We start from the raw sequence: 18,823 nt of genomic DNA on the forward strand, positions 1-18,823 counted from the left end.
ATCTAAACAGATTTGCTATATTGCAGCCATCAACATCAACTGCAAATAGCGTGCAATATAAATGGATGGCCACGACAATTACCCGCGTTTTCTATTACTCATCTGTTGACAAAGTTGACAAGCAGACGGGCATTATACAGCGTGTACCATCAGCCAAATAAGTGGTCTACTAATCGACTACCCCTACTTTAAAGCAGGTTGTGCAATTTTAATCCGGCTAAAAACCCGGCTGCACTTCTGCAACTCCCTGGAGCTTACTAAGTATGGGGAGGAGAAGGTTGGAGTGCTTTTGCAGACCCGCAGACTCTTGCTTCAGCGATTAGCTGGAAAGCCGGGCGAGGAGCATGCTTCTCCCGCTGTGGCTTGGGTCACTTGGGAAGATAGGTTAGTTGTCCAAATTAATCAACCCTATCCCAGGAATTATCCGCTTCTTATGAGCATGCAGTTTGGAGTTTGCATGTCACTGCCAAGGCGAGGGTGCGCTACCTATTGATTCTAATGGCCCTACTCGTATATTACCTATTCATAACTTCTCTTCAAGTCATGGAATATTAAGTAACTTAAATGTTAAAAATAGTTGAACCTGGCGTAAAAATAGGGCAAATCTTCAAGGTTAATTCATTCAGGGCCATGATAATCAATATTTCAGAACTGTACTAGATTGGAGTCACCAGCATTAGTATCTGCCACAGCAGAGCGTGAAAAAATATCTGACACGTCTTTCCGGCCCTAGAAATAGAGTCGTATCAGTATTTATGCACGTTTGTTGTGTTAGATATTGGTGCTGGTGACTGTACCAAGTAAGTTCTTAATGAGCTGTCTGATAACTGAAACTTTTTAAATCATTGGTCAGTTTTTGATTATGGTCATTTTTAGTAAAAAAAATATAACACTATAACTCTACCACCATCAGATAGATATAGGGATAGAGGTTGCGATTGTGTGTGCATTAGACGCTAAGACATCCTTTTTTAGGGTTTTTAGCCAAAATGGCAAAAACGGAACCCTTATAGTTTCGCCATGTCTGTCTGTCTGTCTGTTCGTCCTTCCGTCCGTCCGTCCGCGACTTTGCTCAGGGACTATCAGTGCTAGTAAGCTGTATCTTTGCACATATATATATGTAAACTATGCCGACTATGGTAAAAAAAATTTTTTAGGGTGCCTCCCATAGACATAAAGTGCGGTTTTTTTTTCTCATCCAACCCTATAGTGTGGGGCATCGTTGGATATCTCTTTTAAAACCATTAGGGGTTTGCTAACGATTGTTCCATACAGTGATTTGTTATCGAAATATTGAACTTTAAAGTGCAAATTTTCATTAAAATCGAGTGTCCCCCACCTCTAAAATCTAAACCGGTGGGTGGAAAATTTTGAAAAAATTCAGGAGTGTGTAAGTATATCAAACTTACAAGGAAAACTATAACGGCTGAGTTTGATTGAGAATTATTAGTAGTTTAAGTGTAAATAGCAGCCTAAGGTATAAAATATACCTAAACTTAGAAGATTCCGTACCTAGTTATAAAATACGAAATCCTTAGAAAAATATTACTTAATTTTTTCGGAATGGCTACGGAACCCTATTCGTCGAACGTCGGTCATCATCGTAAATAAATAAAACGAAGATCGCTACGATAAACTGTAGCATATATGTATGTGTGAAGAACAATTTACGATAAATCGTACCGATCGATCGGTGCAGTCTGATCGTGGGATTTTTGCGTCTGTGGGCGCTATGAAAAACATCTGGAATAGTCTCTTGTTTTACCACACTACTAGTGTGTATGTTGGAGCCCCTCATCGCAATGTTGTGCGTGTGTGTGTCATGTTCAAGAGACCCTAGCTTAATAAGGTTCTTGTTGCAGCGGAAGTAGCCGGGCGGGCAGCATCGACCGCAGCACTCGCGGCTCCAGCACCACACTCAACTCTGATGAGGACAACATTAACGTCGTCGTCAGGTAATATAACTGTAAGCAGCGCTTATGTATGCGGCAGGGGCAATGGAGAAGGGACAACGAAGCAGGGGCAATAGGGTAGGTACAGCTATATGATTTAGTTCCCATCAAAGCGTTTTTTTATGACTCATTATGCAGTCTAGTGTTAGCCTAAGGCGCATAATGCACTGTGTGTTTAATCTGGGCAGCACTTGGTCCAACTTCCATAAAAAAGTGGTCAATCTCCTGTGCCCTTAGTGTAAGTTTTCGGTTACAAAATACGTCTCGTTCGATTGTTCGAGACGTATTTTGTAACCGAAAACTTACACTAAGGGTGCTGTTCTTCCGTAATTGATTGCTTTTAATCAAGAAGTTCCCCTCGATCGAAACGGAGAATCTAATTCAACGGTCCATGCCTACTATTATACGAGTACCTACTTTCTCATAGGTGCCGGGATGTGGGTGCAACGAGGTGCACGCACTTCCTGTCGTAAAATCAAATGCATAGAACATAACTAAGATAGAGCATGAAACCTACAAATGCACCTCCCTATATGCAGATGCAAGATGCAATGCATCCTCCTTAAAATAATCCTGCCGGCGCTCATGTAGGTACTCACTGCTTAAACTATTGATGCTAATCCGCACCAACCGCTCAAGGCGTCCTTCCTAAGAACCAAAAGTCAAGTGGAAAGTTCACGTATTAATAATAAATAAATAATAATAAATAAATATCACGGGACAATTCACACCAATTGACCTAGTCCCAAAGTAAGCTTAGCAAAGCTTGTGTTATGGGTACTAAGCAACGGATAAATATAATTATATAGATAGATACATACTTAAATACATAGTAAACACCCAAGACCCAAGAACAAGCATTCGTATTTTTCATACAAATATCTGCCCCGACACGGGAATCGAACCCGGGACCACAAGCTTCGTATAGTCAGGTTCTCTAACCACTAGGCCATCTGGTCGTCTCAATCATATTATCAGGAATTTCGTTAAATCATTGAATTTTGAGTATTCGGTGAACCTTTATTTCCACACAAAGCTTGTTACAGTGAAAGTCGGAACAATAATATTGAATAGTTCGAATGGTCATCGAAAATCGGCGGCTGTTGACACAGACGTTACATTAGGGTAATCGATTTTTATTTGAATGAAACTTTGTTTGTGTCGATGTGTGAAGTGGGTTGAGGCATGGGAGAAAGCGAAAAATGTTTAAAATGTAGGTAATTTAAAAATTCAACTCTTTTGATCTTGGATGCTTAAAAGCAAAAACAAATTACAAGAAGGGTTTCTGTTGGCATGGTTGGTATTTAAGTATGTATTTATCTATAGGTACAAGGTGTTTATTAACACCTTGTATAATAAGTATATCCGATGCCTAGTATCCATTACAAGCTTTGCTTAGTTTGGGACTAGGTCAATTGATGTCAAGTGCCATGATATTTATATATTTTTACCCGACTGTAAGTGTCAATTTGCTTAAAATAATTATTTTTATCGATTATGAATAATTAGCGACTCACATTTGTGATGAGTTAAGAATCCCTGTTTTTTTATGGTTAGTATTTATTAACACAGAACAGGTAGATAACAGAATAGGTAGGTACCTGTAGTCAAAAATAAGTTCGAAAAATTCTGACTTCTTCCATACAATCATTTTGTATGTATGTAGGTATGTAAACTACTAATTACCTACCATGATCTAACTGTTTTGCAGTTTACCTGTCGACTTGAACGTAGTTTTAAAAACATAAACTAACGGGTTTCATTATTATTGAAGAATTTCTTTTTTAACATAATTTTTCTTTAATTAGTTTGGACTATGCGTAAGAATTGTATTAATTAAAGGTTTTCTATAAAAAAAATTGCTTTCCGCCGCAATCAGTAACTTCTAACCACGAAGAAAATTGCCGCATACATCGGCACACGACTGTAATTATTTATATTGGTTTGTATCACGGGTTTCCCGCCATGGCAAAGTGGGTGTAAGCTGTAGAGCAAATACCGCAACGCTATGCTTTGTATTATATCACAGAAAATAATTAAGTAACTACTCTCGTTATTGTTAAACGTTATTTCACATATATGGGTGAAGCCAGACGAGTGTAATTTTTGAGTGGTGAGTCGCGTTTTTTCAGTCACGTACTTCTGCTAAGTACGTTCGGTGTTGTACTAAAGTCCGGTTTGTGCTGCAAAATGAGTTCTACACAAATAGGACCTTTGTATGAAACGAAAATTACTTTCTACGCGACCCAAAATACGCGAAATTACGCTCGTCTGGCTTCACGTCTGGTGTCAGGGTGACGTGATGGCAGTAACTGCTGTTAACTCTACAACTGTTGTAGAGTCGATGCTAAGTTCCGTAGAGGTGAAAAACTGAAATAAACATGTACTGTATGTATGTTGTTGTGTAGTAGTGCACATATCAATTGATACGGGAAAGTCATTTTCCAGAGCGGATTAAATCAGCGCGGGGCCTGTAGGAAATTTTATCACGGGGATTTGCTGCAGGTTTGTGGTATTAAATAAAGCAATGCTTTTCAATCTGTGGGTCGCGACCCCTTTTACGTACGTACGTGTGTGTGTACGACGTGTCGTTGTACGGCGACATTTGACAAGTTCTCAATACGACCTCTTTTTAGGGTTTCGGAGCCAAAATGACAAAAGCGGCCCTTATAGTTTCGCCATGTCTGTCTGTCTGTCTGTCTGACCGTCCGTCCGCGGCTTTGCTCAGGGACTATCAATGCTAGAAAGCTGTAACTTTGCACGGATATTTATGTAAACTATGCCGACAAAATGGTACAATAAAAAACTTAAAAAAAAAATGTTTTTATTGTACCTCCCTTAGACGTAAAGTGGGGGTGATTTTTTTTTCTCATCCAACCCTATAGTGTGGGGTATCGTTGGATAGGTCTTTTAAAACCATTACGAGTTTGATATGACGTTTTTTCGATTCATTGATTTTTTTGCGAAATTTTCAACTTTAAAGTGCAAATTTTCAATAAAATCGACCGTCCCCTCTAAAATCTAAACCGGTGGGTGGAATAATTAAAAAAAAAATCAGGATGGTAGTAAGTATATCAAACTTTCAAGGAAAACTATAACGGCTAAGTTTGTTTGAAAATAATTAGTAGTTTTACTCTTAAATAGCAGCCTAAGGTATAAAATATACCTAAACTTGGAAGATTCCGTATAAAATACGAAATCCTTAAAAATTAAGTAAGTTATTACTTAATTTTTTCGTAATGGCTACGAAACCATATTTTGGACGTGTCCGACACGCTCTTGGCCGGTTTTTTATCAAACAGACCAAGGCACAAACTTATTAATCTCACGAAACGTGTGGTTTGGCGAAATAAAGTTTCAATTTATTTGTACAAAAAACAACTGCAAAAATTATGTATTTGCAAAAATTTTAGTGTAGTCGATACGCGGCATTAAACATTGTGGGTTACGCGGTATTGCAGTGCCATCAACGATATAATGTTTCTTCTACATAAAAATACTTTCTTAATATTGTTCCAGGGTCCGTCCCTTTAATGAGAAGGAGCGCGCGAGTGGGGAGCGCGACATCTTGGAGTTCCCAGGCAAGGGGCAGGTGATCTGCCAGAACCCGGGCCAGAAGGCCAAGGTGTTCTCCTACAACGTGGTCTTCGAGCCTGCCGCTACCCAGGTCAGTCGTACATAACAGTGCTGGTGGTAGAACTTAGCGCAGGCTCCCTATAGGGCTTATTCTGGCTGCACAAAATTCGAACTTCGTATCTTGCTGTCCCGCTGAAGCTAATATTATTTAATACGAGAGTGAGAGGGACGATACGATACGAACTTTGATTTTCGAATGCACTTTGGCTACAAATCACTAAAAACTATGAAGAAAAAATTAACAAAAAAAAAATGGAACCGACTTCAAAACCTTGAAAATAACTTTCTACTACTTTGAAGTCGGTGCCTCAGCACGAACCAGCAGGAGGGGAACTATAGCCACACCTACATACGTATGTTTTTGGCTTTAATCAACCAAACCCGAATTGAGAACCTCCTTTTTTAAGTCTGTTGAAAATTACATTGAAATTGAATTGAAAGGTTGAAGGTTAGGTAAAAGTATTAGTCCATTATTACATAGCAATACATTACATAACAAATACTGGGTCTAGTTCAACATACCTACTGACCATTGGTAGTTAATGACAAATGGTTTCTTTTCAAGGTCTCTACCCAGTTGTTTACTTCGAACTGATAATCATTAAAATTTGTAGGCATTAGCAAATGTCTATGTCAACAAGTATAAGTACCTCACCTGAATATTGCAGTACGAGTATCTACAGTCAACTACAAATTAACTAAGTAGCTAATTTGACATATTTTTTACGTTTTTAACCGTTGAAAATTTGTCATATTCTGTATTTTTATGAAAACACATAAAGTCAATGTTTGGTGAAGAATAAAATTTGGTTGGAAATTGAATTACATAATAGTGAAAAATCTATAATCTAGTGTCTGTTTCTAAAACGATTTTTTCTATGCAGTAGATAGGTATTCCGCTAATTGCGTGTAGGTAATAATGTAACGTGCTAGTAAGTCTTTCTATATCTAATCCTGAGTGGTCATTTTAAATTAAAATTTGGATACAATTTTAAGGCCGAATTTAATTGTTTTGGGTTAACAACAGGTTACTACGTAATTAGCTCGGCATTATTAAAAAAAACAGGAAGAAATTAAGGTTTTAATCAGGTATCAAATAAAAATTTGATTGTATTTGTTTTTTACCTTTAACTTTTATTATAGTGATAATTTATTTTTGGTATGAAAAATCTTTATTTATGTTAATTAATTCAAACCCTGTCGTTACGCTATCGTTACAATATTAATATTATATACGTATTCTTGGATACTATACTATTTTAATATGACTGAGTACATTTAATAGGGTGATTTTTACGGCTTGTACGGTTACCGGAAATAACTATCTCATATTTGAAATTAGAGGCGTATCAGATATTTTTGAGTGATTTTTTCCTTTCCGATATTACTGCCGGAGACTGTACGTAACATTACAACAGCCATTAATAGTAATCTATTTTTGATTCCTCGTTATGTTTCCAATATAGGTATACGACATAATAATACACTTGATTGCTTTATATTGGAAATTGATAGATATAGGAAAGGATATAGGTAGGTAGGTAGAGAAACATATTCTGACGACATTTTTCATTGCGTGCCTATTAACCTTTTGACTTGATAAATAATACACTTGACTGCTTTATATTGGAAATTGGTCGATATATAGGTAGATAGAGAAACGTATTTTGACTATTTCTGAGGACTTTTTTCATTGCGTGCCTATTTGGTATCAAGGACCATATATAGTAGTGCCTATTAACCTTTTCACTTGATAACCGCATTGAACTACCTAATATTTACCTCATCAGAAGTTTGCAAACCTAAATGATAGGTCATCATCAGCCGGAAGACGGCCACCGTTGACCAAAGGTCTCCCCTTTGACATGCCACAGTTCAGCGCAAGCGCACACGCGCACACACCCAGCAACAGGGTACCTAACACTAGCCAGCGGCGTCTTTAGCCCATGTAACGCCCGTGTGCAATTATTACTTTAGCGCCATCTAGGAAGCGCGCGGTCAAAATTGAATACGTACAAAGTGCCGCGGCCGGCGCCCCTAACACCGCTGCGCCCGTGTGCAATGCACACCCTGCACTATACGTAAAGACGCCTCTGACACTAGCGCTGCCATGCGGCAGGCTTGTGTCACAGAATAAGTAATAGTACTACCGTAATCTAGTGTTACTTACCCTGGGGGGCTACTATGAAATTAGAACATCGAAGTTCGTATCTTACCGTCCGTCTCACTCGCGTACTTAATAATATAAAAATCAGCGGGACGGCAAGATAGGAAGTTCGAATTTTGCACTTCGTAGTATAAGCCTTGTTGCTGGTGCTGACGGGTGCGTGCGGGAGTAGGTACTGGTGCTGCTTACCCTCACTGCTCGCCACTCACTAAGGCAGCTGCTGCTAGAATAGAGCTGAATATACTCAGTGGCATGCCATTAGGGAACGCCCTTGTCTGGACAGCAGCGGACTGACCAGAATGATGATGACGACAGTTAATATATGACAGGGTTTCTCAAAGTGGGGTACGCGAACCCCTAGGGGTTCGCTATTCGACGGTAGGGGGTTCGCGACAAGGTTTACGTGATGGTGGCTGCAAGAATGATTAAGATTGGTTTTTGGAGTCTTTTTGTATTTTTTATTTCAACTCCGAATTTGTTACTTATTTGTTTGTTATTTGTTGTTGTTTGTTTCAGTTTGTATTTTCGTTGGCAAGATGATTCTTACCTATATTTGTTACTTACCTTTTATTAAAATAAATAATATACATTATATTATGATGATGATAGAAATAAAAATAAACTTAGTTTCTCCAACAGCCAATTTTATTACTATCTTTGGGGGGGTAGAGGTTCGCTGTCGTCTAGAAAATTTAACAGGGGTACGTGGAGCCATAAGTTTGGGAAACCCTGATATATGATAATAATCGGCTATTGTTTTACAGGAGGACGTTCTAGAATATTCCGGCATTAAACGTCTGCTGGAGATGGCGGTGGAAGGGTTCTCCTGCACAGCCTTCTGTTACGGACAGACTGGCAGCGGGAAGACGCACACGCTGACTGGCCCTCCTGGCTTGGTAAGTGTGTTGTCGCACATGATTAAAGCCGTGATAAGTATGCGGTAAAACATTTAGCTATAGGTAAGAAAAGGTGCCTCTTGTATGTAGTCACGTATCCTTAGATATAGAAAATATCATGTTTTCAATCAGAAAACCGGTCAAGTGCGTGTCGGGCCACGCGTAATGTAGGAAAATATATCTAATATTTGCAATAGTTATTTGTGCAACAAGAGAGCAAAGTTGTTTTTTGTTGCGAGTGTTGATTTTGAATCCCGAGTAAGCGAAGGATTCTATAATTGAATCACGACCGTTAGCGAGTGATTCTAGGTTAGAATCCTGAGATCAGCAAGGGATTGAAATACACGAGATGCAAAAAAACTTTGGTCTCGTGTGACGCATACAATTTTTCACCTCAGCAGCCAGAACATAATTTAAATGTAACATAAGAATAAAACCACATATACCTACCTGTTTACAAAACAAACACATTTTTTTTAAATAGAATCCGATTATTATCAAATATAATAATTACATTTAAAACCATAAAAAGAGTCCAGTAGCTACAATACAAATCGCATACTAACATGCAATCTTAACTTCTTGTACTAATGTCACACTTATTTTTTAATACTGCAAAAAACCTCATCTCGGGGTAATTGAAAAGGTTGAACAATTAAACCTTTAAATATGATTTTTATTAAGATTTCTATTACATAAACATAAATAGATTTGTTAAAAAATCATTCAATTTAACAAATAATAATTATACTGTAGAGGCAGTATACGGAATTCTTTTATAAAAAAAACAAGAGAAGTGGCTTTCGTGCAACGAGGTTGCATACTTTATTAAAAGAACGGTAAAATTTACATTTTGGAAATATTTAGATATATTTTTAATACCAAAAATTTAATTTAAGTTTTTAATCCACAAATTTGAGCCTATCTCTTGCTTTTTTCGAGTTGAAGTGAAATGACAGATCAAGTAAAGTTCAAATATATATTTTCACCTCAGCACCTCAAACAGGCAGGTTTTGCTATGAGAAATCAGTGAGCAAAATCGCATTTTGCTCACTCCGTGAGACAAAGTAACTTTTTTTTTTTTTTTTTAAATGCTGAGTACAGAGTTGGGTCTACTCACTGAATTTCAAATATTTGAACTTTACTTTGATTTTTTGAAAAATTGTATGTGTCACACGAGACCAAAGTTTTTTTGCATCTCGTGTATTTCAATCCCTTGCTGATCTCAGGATTCTAACCTAGAATCACTCGCTAACGCTCGTGATTCAATTATAGAATCCTTCGCTTACTCGGGATTCAAAATCAACACTCGCAACAAAAAACAACTTTGCTCTCTTGTTGCACAAATAACTAATTTTGTAGATGGAATTATCTAATTGTCATTTATTTATTTTAAAGTTTAATATTTTGAAAACGAAGCGCCCGCCTCCGTGCCCGCACCAGCTTGCGTAGGCCCTAAATCTAAAAAATAGTCTCATCAAATCTACAATGCTTTTGCGTGACCTATTCGACGATAGTACTATCATCCATCCTCATCGATCTCGTTGGCACGGTCCTATTTAAAACATTTCACTAGAATCTATTGAACTATTTAAGTATAATTATACTACACTCATTTAGTGATTAAGTCTTTCCGAAAGCGCTTTGCCGCTTATTTACAGAGTAATTTTTTGATTTTTTGATTTTTCTAAAGAAGTACCTACGTGCCCTTGCGACGTTTGTGGCCATTATTTCATAACACATTTAAATAATTACCGTCATGTGCTAAAGGACACAGATACTAAATGGGCGAAAGCGTCACGCCACATCATACCATGTGCCGCACGTAATTCACGACATACATAAAGAATAAATGGTATTGCATAGTTTAAAAAAATCATGTGAGAAAATACTTAGAAAGAACCGGGAAATCATAAGGTTTTGATCAAAAATGTGACTGCCATCAGTTACGCGAGTAGAATCGAACCTTACCTACAGTTAAAGCCGCATGTGGTCAGAGGCACACACTCACACGCACGCACGCACGCACGCACGCACGCGCGCACACACACACATTTAGATCTAGATACATTTAATTTCTGTAAAGTCTGATTACTTAATGCTGTATTATTTTCATTTGATGTCTACGGACATAAACGTAGAGGCATAACATCGTGAAAATTAGTCTCCCAAGGCCGAGAAATGATTTTCGTGAAAAAAATAAACATCTGATTTTTTTTTGTTTTTATGATTCAGTCGACTTTTAATTGCACTTAATAGACCACGACTAAAGAAATGAATAAAGCGGCACATTCGAAAGCAATTTGACTACAATCTAGTTGTTAATCTATAACGTTTTGTGGCTTCAATGATCGATCGAGTGAGTGCTAATATTTAGAACCGGACTAGCGTTTACCCGTGGCTTCGCTCGCGTAAATAATTACGAGTAGAGCAGTCAAATTTAAATTGTTGAATTTACTAATTTTCAAAAATGACGTCGTGGTCTTTATCCACGTTGCAAAATCATAATCAATATATTTATACAGTAAGTATTTAGGCCGTAAGTAAAGGGCTCTTTACATGCCAAGAAGGATGGGCCGCAAGAAACTGGGCAGAAAGTTTTTTTTTTTCAAAACAATGCTACAAGCACTACTACTATTTTGTATTTTTAGTTATTTACTAGCGTTTACCCGCGGCTTCGCAATCGTAAATCATTAGATACAGCAGTTGAATTGAAATTCCGGGTTTTTGTAAATTCTCGTGGGAATTCCCTAAAATTACATCGTGGTTTTCATTGACGTTAAATTAAAACGCCCATGCCAAATTTCATGACTCTAAACCCAGCGGTTGTTATTTCGAGATTTTATCCCTATTCCGTAGGAATATCGGAATAAAAAGTATCCTATGTTTTAATCCAGGTTATAAACTTTTTGCCAAATTTCATCCAAATCCGTCCAGCCGTTTCAGCGTGAAGAAATAACAAACATACCTACTCACTCACTCACAAACTCACTCACTCACTCACAAACTTTCACATTTATAATATTATTAGGATTTCATTTCTTGTAATAATGTGATAAATGTCTTCTTTCTTTCTTGGTTGGCAGGTGGAGCGTGGCGCGAGCCCGTACTCGGCGGACCACGGGCTAGTTGTGCGGTCCTTTGTTTACTTGTTCAGACTGATCCACGACCGCCCGGAGTGCCACTTCATCCTCAAGGCTTCCTTCTTGGAGATTTATAATGAAAAGGTCAGTCGTCTAATTGCCAGTATTAGTTTCATATTTAGGTGGTCTGCGGGTGCCGAGCGCCGTGGTATTAATAGTTTAGATAGGAAAAAGGACCACAGATTGGTTCGAAACAATGTCGGGCATACTTAGAATATTAATACGTGAGTGACCTGTCTATTTATTTTAATAATCAGTAATTAATATAATTCAATTTAATTAGTATAATTTAAATTAAATAATATTGTTATGTTGCACTGGCGCGCCTGTTTTGCCCGTGTTAGTGAATACAGAGTAATCAGAATTGGCTTAATTGCTATAGAGATATTTAAAGTCAGACACACACAGCTCTTCAGACTGACATAAGGCCGAATCAGATAAGCGGTGCTGACTGGCAATCATCACTAGTTAGAGAGGCACTTGAAGACGAAGACACAATTCCCATCCCATATACATGCATATAACTTTGGAATCAGCTAGCAGCCCCAGTATTTCTGGATTGATACACTTTAGGATCTTGATAAACCGGCCAAGAGCGTGTCGAACACGCCCAAAATAGGAGAAAAAGAAATTAAGATATATTTTTCTAAGGATTTCGTATTTTATACGGATCCTACAAGTTTAGGTATATTTTATACCTTAGGCTGCTATTTACCTACTCATAAACTTCTAATAATTCTCAAGCAAACTTAGCCGTTATAGTTTTCTTTGAAAGTTTGATATACTTACTACCATTCTTGCACTTTAAAGTTGAATATTTCCCAAATAAATCACTGAATCGAAAAATCGTTTTAGCAACCCCCCAATGGGTTTTAAAAGACCTATCCAACGATAGCCCACACTATAGGGTTGGATGAGAAAAAAAAGATCACCCCCACTTATCGTCTATGGAAGGTACCCTAAAAGTTTTTTTTTTTAATTTTTAATTGTACCATTTTGTCGGCATAGTTTACTTATATATCCGTGCAAAATTACAGCTTTCCTTTTGGCTCCGGAACCCTAAAAACGAGCCAACTCTCTCTCGACACCCATAGCATAAATTGGGATGGACACAATATGGGCGGCGGTGATCGCTTTACATCAGATGACCCGCTTACACATTTTCCCATTTTCATGCAAATCCGTTCAGTAGTTGATAGAGTAACAGACCATCCATACAAACTTACGCGTTTATAATATTAGTAAGAGTAAGATAAATAAATAAAAAATGAATAAGGATATTTTAACTTTGACTTTGAAATATTTATTTCAAGGTGATAGACCTACTGAACCCGGGCACCGCGCGCAAGCCGTTGCAAGTGCGGTGGTCAAAAGAGAGCCGCGGCTTCTACGTCGAGAATCTCTTCACGGTCGACTGCGAGCAGCTCGACGACCTCTTCGCCGTGCTCGAGGAAGGTTAGCCCTCCACCACAAGTATTCACCATAATATCTGGCAGATTTATAGATATTTCTAGGGCCGGTAAGTGTCAGATTAACTCTATATCGTGAGTCCGATCAGATCTATGCACGCTTTGTTGTGTCAGATATTGGTGCCGGTGACTGTATAGTGGCGTGGCGTCCGATATTTCCGTGCTAAAGCCGGAGCAAAGATCGGTTACAATATTTCATAAATTCTGTATGTCTTGTTGTTCTATTTTTTAAATCTTGGGAAAGCCGGTGGGAATAGGGTTTTATGGACGCTTTGCCACTGCTGTATAGTCACCTGCATGAATATCTGCCACAGCGGAGCGTGCAAAATTATATATCTGACAACGACCGGCCCTAGAAATAGAGTCGTATAAGATTTAGGCACACTTTGTTCTTTCAGATATGAAATGTACTGTCACCTGCATTGATATCTGCCATAGTGGATAGCGTACAGAATTATCTGACACTTACCGGCCCTAGAAATAGAGTCGTATCAGATTTATGCACGCTTTGATGTTTCAGTAATTGGTGCTGGTGACTGTACCTACAGACACCTGCATTAATCTGCTACAGCGGAGCGTGTAAAAATATCTGACACCTATCGGCCTTAGAAATAGAGTCGTATTAGATAGGTTACTCTTATTTATGCATGCATTAATTGTCGTGTCTGATATGGTGAATGTGACTGTACTACACTGTTGTCTGCTCACCGACAGTTAATGTCCTGATTTTATTTTGACTCTATGAAGGTATGCGGAACCGCGCAGTGGGCGCGCACGCGATGAACTCTCACTCGTCCCGCTCGCACACGCTGCTGTGCGTGCGCGTGCGCCGCGACCTGCGCAGCGACGGCGACGTCAGCTGCTCCACGCACGGCAAGATCAACTTCGTGGACCTCGCGGGCAGCGAGATGACCAAGAAGACGCAGAGTCAGGGCAAGACGCTCGAGGAAGCTAATAATATCAACAGGAGTCTCATGGTTTTAGGTGGGCAGGAAGTTTATGAACTAGCAGAGGTTCCCAAAGGAAACTAACAAACTATGGAAATGGTATACGAAAAAAAGTTATGGCACCTCCGAACTAACCCTTAAATTGCCTCTTGATTTATAAATGCAAATTAAAGGTATTGTATATACTGGCTTACGTCCTTACGTTAGGCTCCCGGCTTAACCCCAGTGAAATAATTTCATAGCCCGTGGAATTATCAAAAAAATATTGTCCTCTTGTCTACATAAACTATCTTATGGTACATCATTATCATTATGGTACTTCTACGCAAAATTTCTGCTTCCTGAGTCTAGAATCAAAGGCAAATCAAGACTGATTCCTGAGATTGTTTCTTTATCTTGTACAATTAAAATAACTTGTAACTAGAGTTGGAGCCTTTACGGAAGACAAAACTAATTAAATTTGTACAGTTTATGTATGAAGTTAATTTCTATGTTCAAAGGGTCACTAGCTCGAACATTAAACAGCAGTTTTATATTATGTATTCCAGGATACTGTATAGCGCAACTAAGTGACGGCAAAAAGAGAGGGCACATACCTTACCGGGACAGCAAGCTAACCAAACTCCTAGCCGACAGTCTGGCGGGCAACGGAGTCACCCTGATGGTAAGAACTATAAACTACCAGACTTATTTTAAAAAAAATTAAGCAAATATTTTTTGAACTAAATGGTTCTGTCTTGCTTCTCCGCTACTTAACTTGCACTACAGCTACATCTGTGCGACATATACATGCAGAATACGATATTCGTTTTGTTTGGTAACTATATTATTAGGATAAAAGGGTAGTTATTTTTTGTGGTAGGTAGTTGTATTATTTGGATAGATTTTTTTGTGGTGTTTGTGATGGTTCTCTATCGCATGCTCGAATGTATCGCTTTCTAGAATTTTCATTTGCCATAAAGTAATTTATTTCTGAAATAGTATTACTTTTTTCAGAGTTGGGATTAAACTAACCTAACCTACTGCATTCTATATGATGACTAAAAAAAACCTGCAAACAACACGGTTCTATATATTTTACGGCAAACGTTGGTATGACAAGTGAAATTCGGGCAAGTAAAGGTGAACGGTTTGTGATAGTTGGGTCTTGGTGACATACCAAGACAACCCTTTATGTTGAAGAGAAGGGCGGATTCTGCAAGTTAAGAATTAAGTGTATCGTATAGACGTAACTATGGTGCACACTTGTTTTTTTTTATTCGACTGGATGGCAAACGAGCAAGTGGGTCTCCTGATGGTAGCGGGGAAGCGAGTCAAAAATATTTAGTTACATCCTCAAAGTAACATCTGTACATCAATCAAGGTTTTTTTGAGCAGATCGCGTGTATAGCACCTTCCAAGTCAAATATCAGTGAAACGATCAACACATTGCGGTATGCTGCCAGGGCTAAGAAGATCAAATCCAAACCCATCGTCAAAATGGTGAGTTTCTGGACAGGCGCAATCAAATACTAAATAGTTTATTTAATAACCTAACCTAACCAACAAAAAGTCGGCTGAACCGATTTTGATAAAACATGTCTAAGAACCATCGCTAGAAAACCTACTTTTAAACAAAATAACTACATTCGAATCGGTCCACCCAGTGGCGGATCTATGTTTTTTATGAGTGTAGGCCACTTTATATCCACCGCCCTATGTAACCTTCTAAAATAATAATTTTCTCGTTGAATGCCGCCCCTAGGCCGCTGCCGCCCCTAGGCCGCGGCCTATACGGCCTATTGACAAATCCAGGACTGGGTCCACCCGTTTAAGAGCTACGGTGCCACAGACAGACAGACACACATAGCGCTCAAACTTATAACACCCCTCTTTTTGCGTCGGGGGTTAACAAAAAAAACAGCATTTAACATCAGTAAGACTATCCGTCAGTGACGAAACTAGACTGAGCCTTTAACTTGCAATCTACGAGTGCGAATCGGACAAATCTCATTTGAATCAGTACTTTTTTATGAGATAGGGTGACAAATGAATCTGCCACTTGCAACCACCTGTAGCCACCTGCTGGTAGTGAACATTTCCACCCTTGAACACTGCGATACCAGAGGAATCCGCCGCATTGCCAACCCAGAGGGCTAAGCATTTTTTTCATTCGATTTTTCGCAATCCCACTTTCAGAACATCCACAATGAGGGCTATCGTTTTTTGTCTCACCAGATAGCGCACTGTTGCGTGAGGTTTATAAGTATGGCTTTCAAAGTCTGTTATTACGGGCGTGAAAACAAAGTTTAGACTAAAATCATATTTAATACACCTTAAAACCGTACCATAAAATATCGAGCATGTTCCATAGTCCCCGTTTTGTTCGGAAAAAAGGGAGGACAAAAGTTTCCGAAAGACAAAACTGTCTCAAAACACAGACATTCATTGCCCCGGAACGCATATTTGCCATAATTAATTTCAGATATTGCAAAATATTCACAAAATTATTCTAATTATAAATAAACCCGCGTAGCTCACCCAAAAACTATGAGATTTGACATTTCGGAGACCTCACGCTACACTAGCGCCTCTAGTGGCGAATTCATACGCGATAGCCCTCATTGGGTAGTTTCCTGTTTTTAGAATTCCGTACCCAAAGAGTAACAACGGGGCCCTATTAGGTACTAATACTAAGACTCTGCTGTCCGTCTGTCTGTCTCTCCGTCTGTCAACAGGCTGTATCTCGTGCATGAACCGTGATAGCTAGGCAGTTGAAATTATCGCAGATTATGTATTTCTGTTGCCGCTATAACAACAAATACTAAAAACTCCCGTACAACATTCGTGATTTTTTGCTCGATATTAATTTTAGAACAAAAAATAGAACCGACTACAAAAAAACCATGAAAATAATTTTCTACCAGTCTGAAGTCGGTGCCTCAGCACGAGCCAGCCAGCAGGAGTGGTTGAAGCCTAATATGTAGTGCGTAGGTGAGGCAGGCGACTACCTATAGGTCCACTCCTGCTGACTCGTGCTGAGGCACCGACTTCAGACTGGTAGAAAAATATTTTCATGGTTTTTTGTAATCTGTTCTGTTTTTTGTTCTAAAACTTTTTTTCACGCTTTTTAGTGTAAAAGATCTAAGATACAAATAATTTTATGTCAACTGCTCGTCACCTTTTACGAAAAAATACTTTTTCCGAGGCAGAGACGTTCATTATTGAGGAGTCCTGGTGCTTCATCACCCGTTCCATTTCACCATATGAATTACGATGAGCTTAAATTGCTTAGCAACTGCGTTAAAGTAATTGAAATTCAACCCGTAAAGTACTTGTTATTGAGTAGGTAGTCGCTCCATTGGTCAAATTTGGTCTTCATCATCAGTTCCACTTCACCAAATGATGATTTTCAAAAGCAAATGCACGAGTTACTCCTAAATATATCAAATTACCATAGGCATTCCTACAATATTTGAAGAGTTCCCTCGATTTCGTTCGGATCAAATCACCAGATCCTGATTTGGTGCTTATGGAGCATGGAACCTAATTGAAAGCATTCCTAGACGAACGAAAAAAAAAAATTTCAGATCGGTTCATAAATGACGGAGTTCGGAGGTAACAAACATAAAAAAAATACAATCGAATTGATAACTTCCTCTTTTTTTTAAGTCGGTTAAAAAATACGTGTCCATTACGTTCTAGTAATCTAAACGGACTAATTTTAGAACTTTCAGGACACTAACCCATTGTCATTAGTACCTATTTTATTAACCCCCGACGCAAAAAGAGGGGTATTATAAGTTCTGTATGGCTGTGTGTCTGTCTGTCTGTGGCACCGTAGCTCTTAAACGGGTGGACCGATTCGAATGCTTTTTTTTATTTGATAGCAGGTTTTCTAGCGATGGTTCTTAGACATGTTTTATCAAAATCGGTTTAGTCGTTTTAGTGATATTGAACTTTGAAGTGACAAAGTCGTCGTTTTCCAACTTTTTGTTGGTTAGGTTATCGAAATATTGACCCTATTCGTAATACTTAAATAGTGTTTGTTTGAAGGACGCAAGAGACGCTCTGATCTTGAGCTTGAAAAGGGAAGTGGCTGTCCTCCAGGCTGAGAACCAGCACCTCAGAACGGCTCTGCACGTCCAGACGGATTACAGCACGGAGCCTTATAGTAAGTATGGGAGAAATACTCGAAGGACCATAAATGTGAAACGTAGACTATTAAAATAGGCAACCACCACACCAGTGCTCTGAATCTAAAAAGTAAAGTAAAAATGCTTTATTACCAAAACCCTCCCACAACTGAACATTTATTCGGCGACACCCACAATAGGCAGAACCGTGTAAGACAAAACTTGGATTTTCTTTTTTCATCGAATTGGACCCTAATAATTAAACACCTTATCTGACCATATAATAGAACGCTCCTTTTGGTTTCTCACGGTTTTTTTTATTCAAAGTCAAAGTCAAAGTCAAAATATCTTTATTCAATTTAGGCTATAACAAGCACTTATGAATGTCAAAAAAAATCTACCACCGGTTCGGAAAAACCTCTGTTGAGAAGAATCCGGCAAGAAACTCAACGAGGTATATTTATTTAAGACCTTTGACGCAATAAGTACATTTTGGTT

General features: G+C 38.5%; 1 protein-coding gene across 3 annotated transcripts in view; it reads left to right on the forward strand.

Moving 5' to 3' along the window:
* Positions 1 to 18,823, forward strand: part of Klp54D (Kinesin-like protein at 54D) — a 35,905-nt gene that overhangs the window by 12,006 nt on the left and 5,076 nt on the right. For all 3 annotated transcript variants that reach the window (XM_074100763.1, XM_074100765.1, XM_074100764.1), the window contains exons 3-11: positions 1,863 to 1,955; positions 5,472 to 5,619; positions 8,520 to 8,651; positions 11,738 to 11,878; positions 13,108 to 13,249; positions 14,011 to 14,247; positions 14,759 to 14,874; positions 15,588 to 15,692; positions 18,246 to 18,363. In XM_074100763.1, coding sequence (XP_073956864.1) covers positions 1,863 to 1,955; positions 5,472 to 5,619; positions 8,520 to 8,651; positions 11,738 to 11,878; positions 13,108 to 13,249; positions 14,011 to 14,247; positions 14,759 to 14,874; positions 15,588 to 15,692; positions 18,246 to 18,363 — 1,232 coding nt within the window. The remainder of the gene's footprint in view (positions 1 to 1,862; positions 1,956 to 5,471; positions 5,620 to 8,519; positions 8,652 to 11,737; positions 11,879 to 13,107; positions 13,250 to 14,010; positions 14,248 to 14,758; positions 14,875 to 15,587; positions 15,693 to 18,245; positions 18,364 to 18,823) is intronic.

Source organism: Choristoneura fumiferana, chromosome 17, assembly GCF_025370935.1.
Source record: "Choristoneura fumiferana chromosome 17, NRCan_CFum_1, whole genome shotgun sequence".
Classification (NCBI taxonomy): Eukaryota; Metazoa; Arthropoda; class Insecta; order Lepidoptera; family Tortricidae; genus Choristoneura; species Choristoneura fumiferana.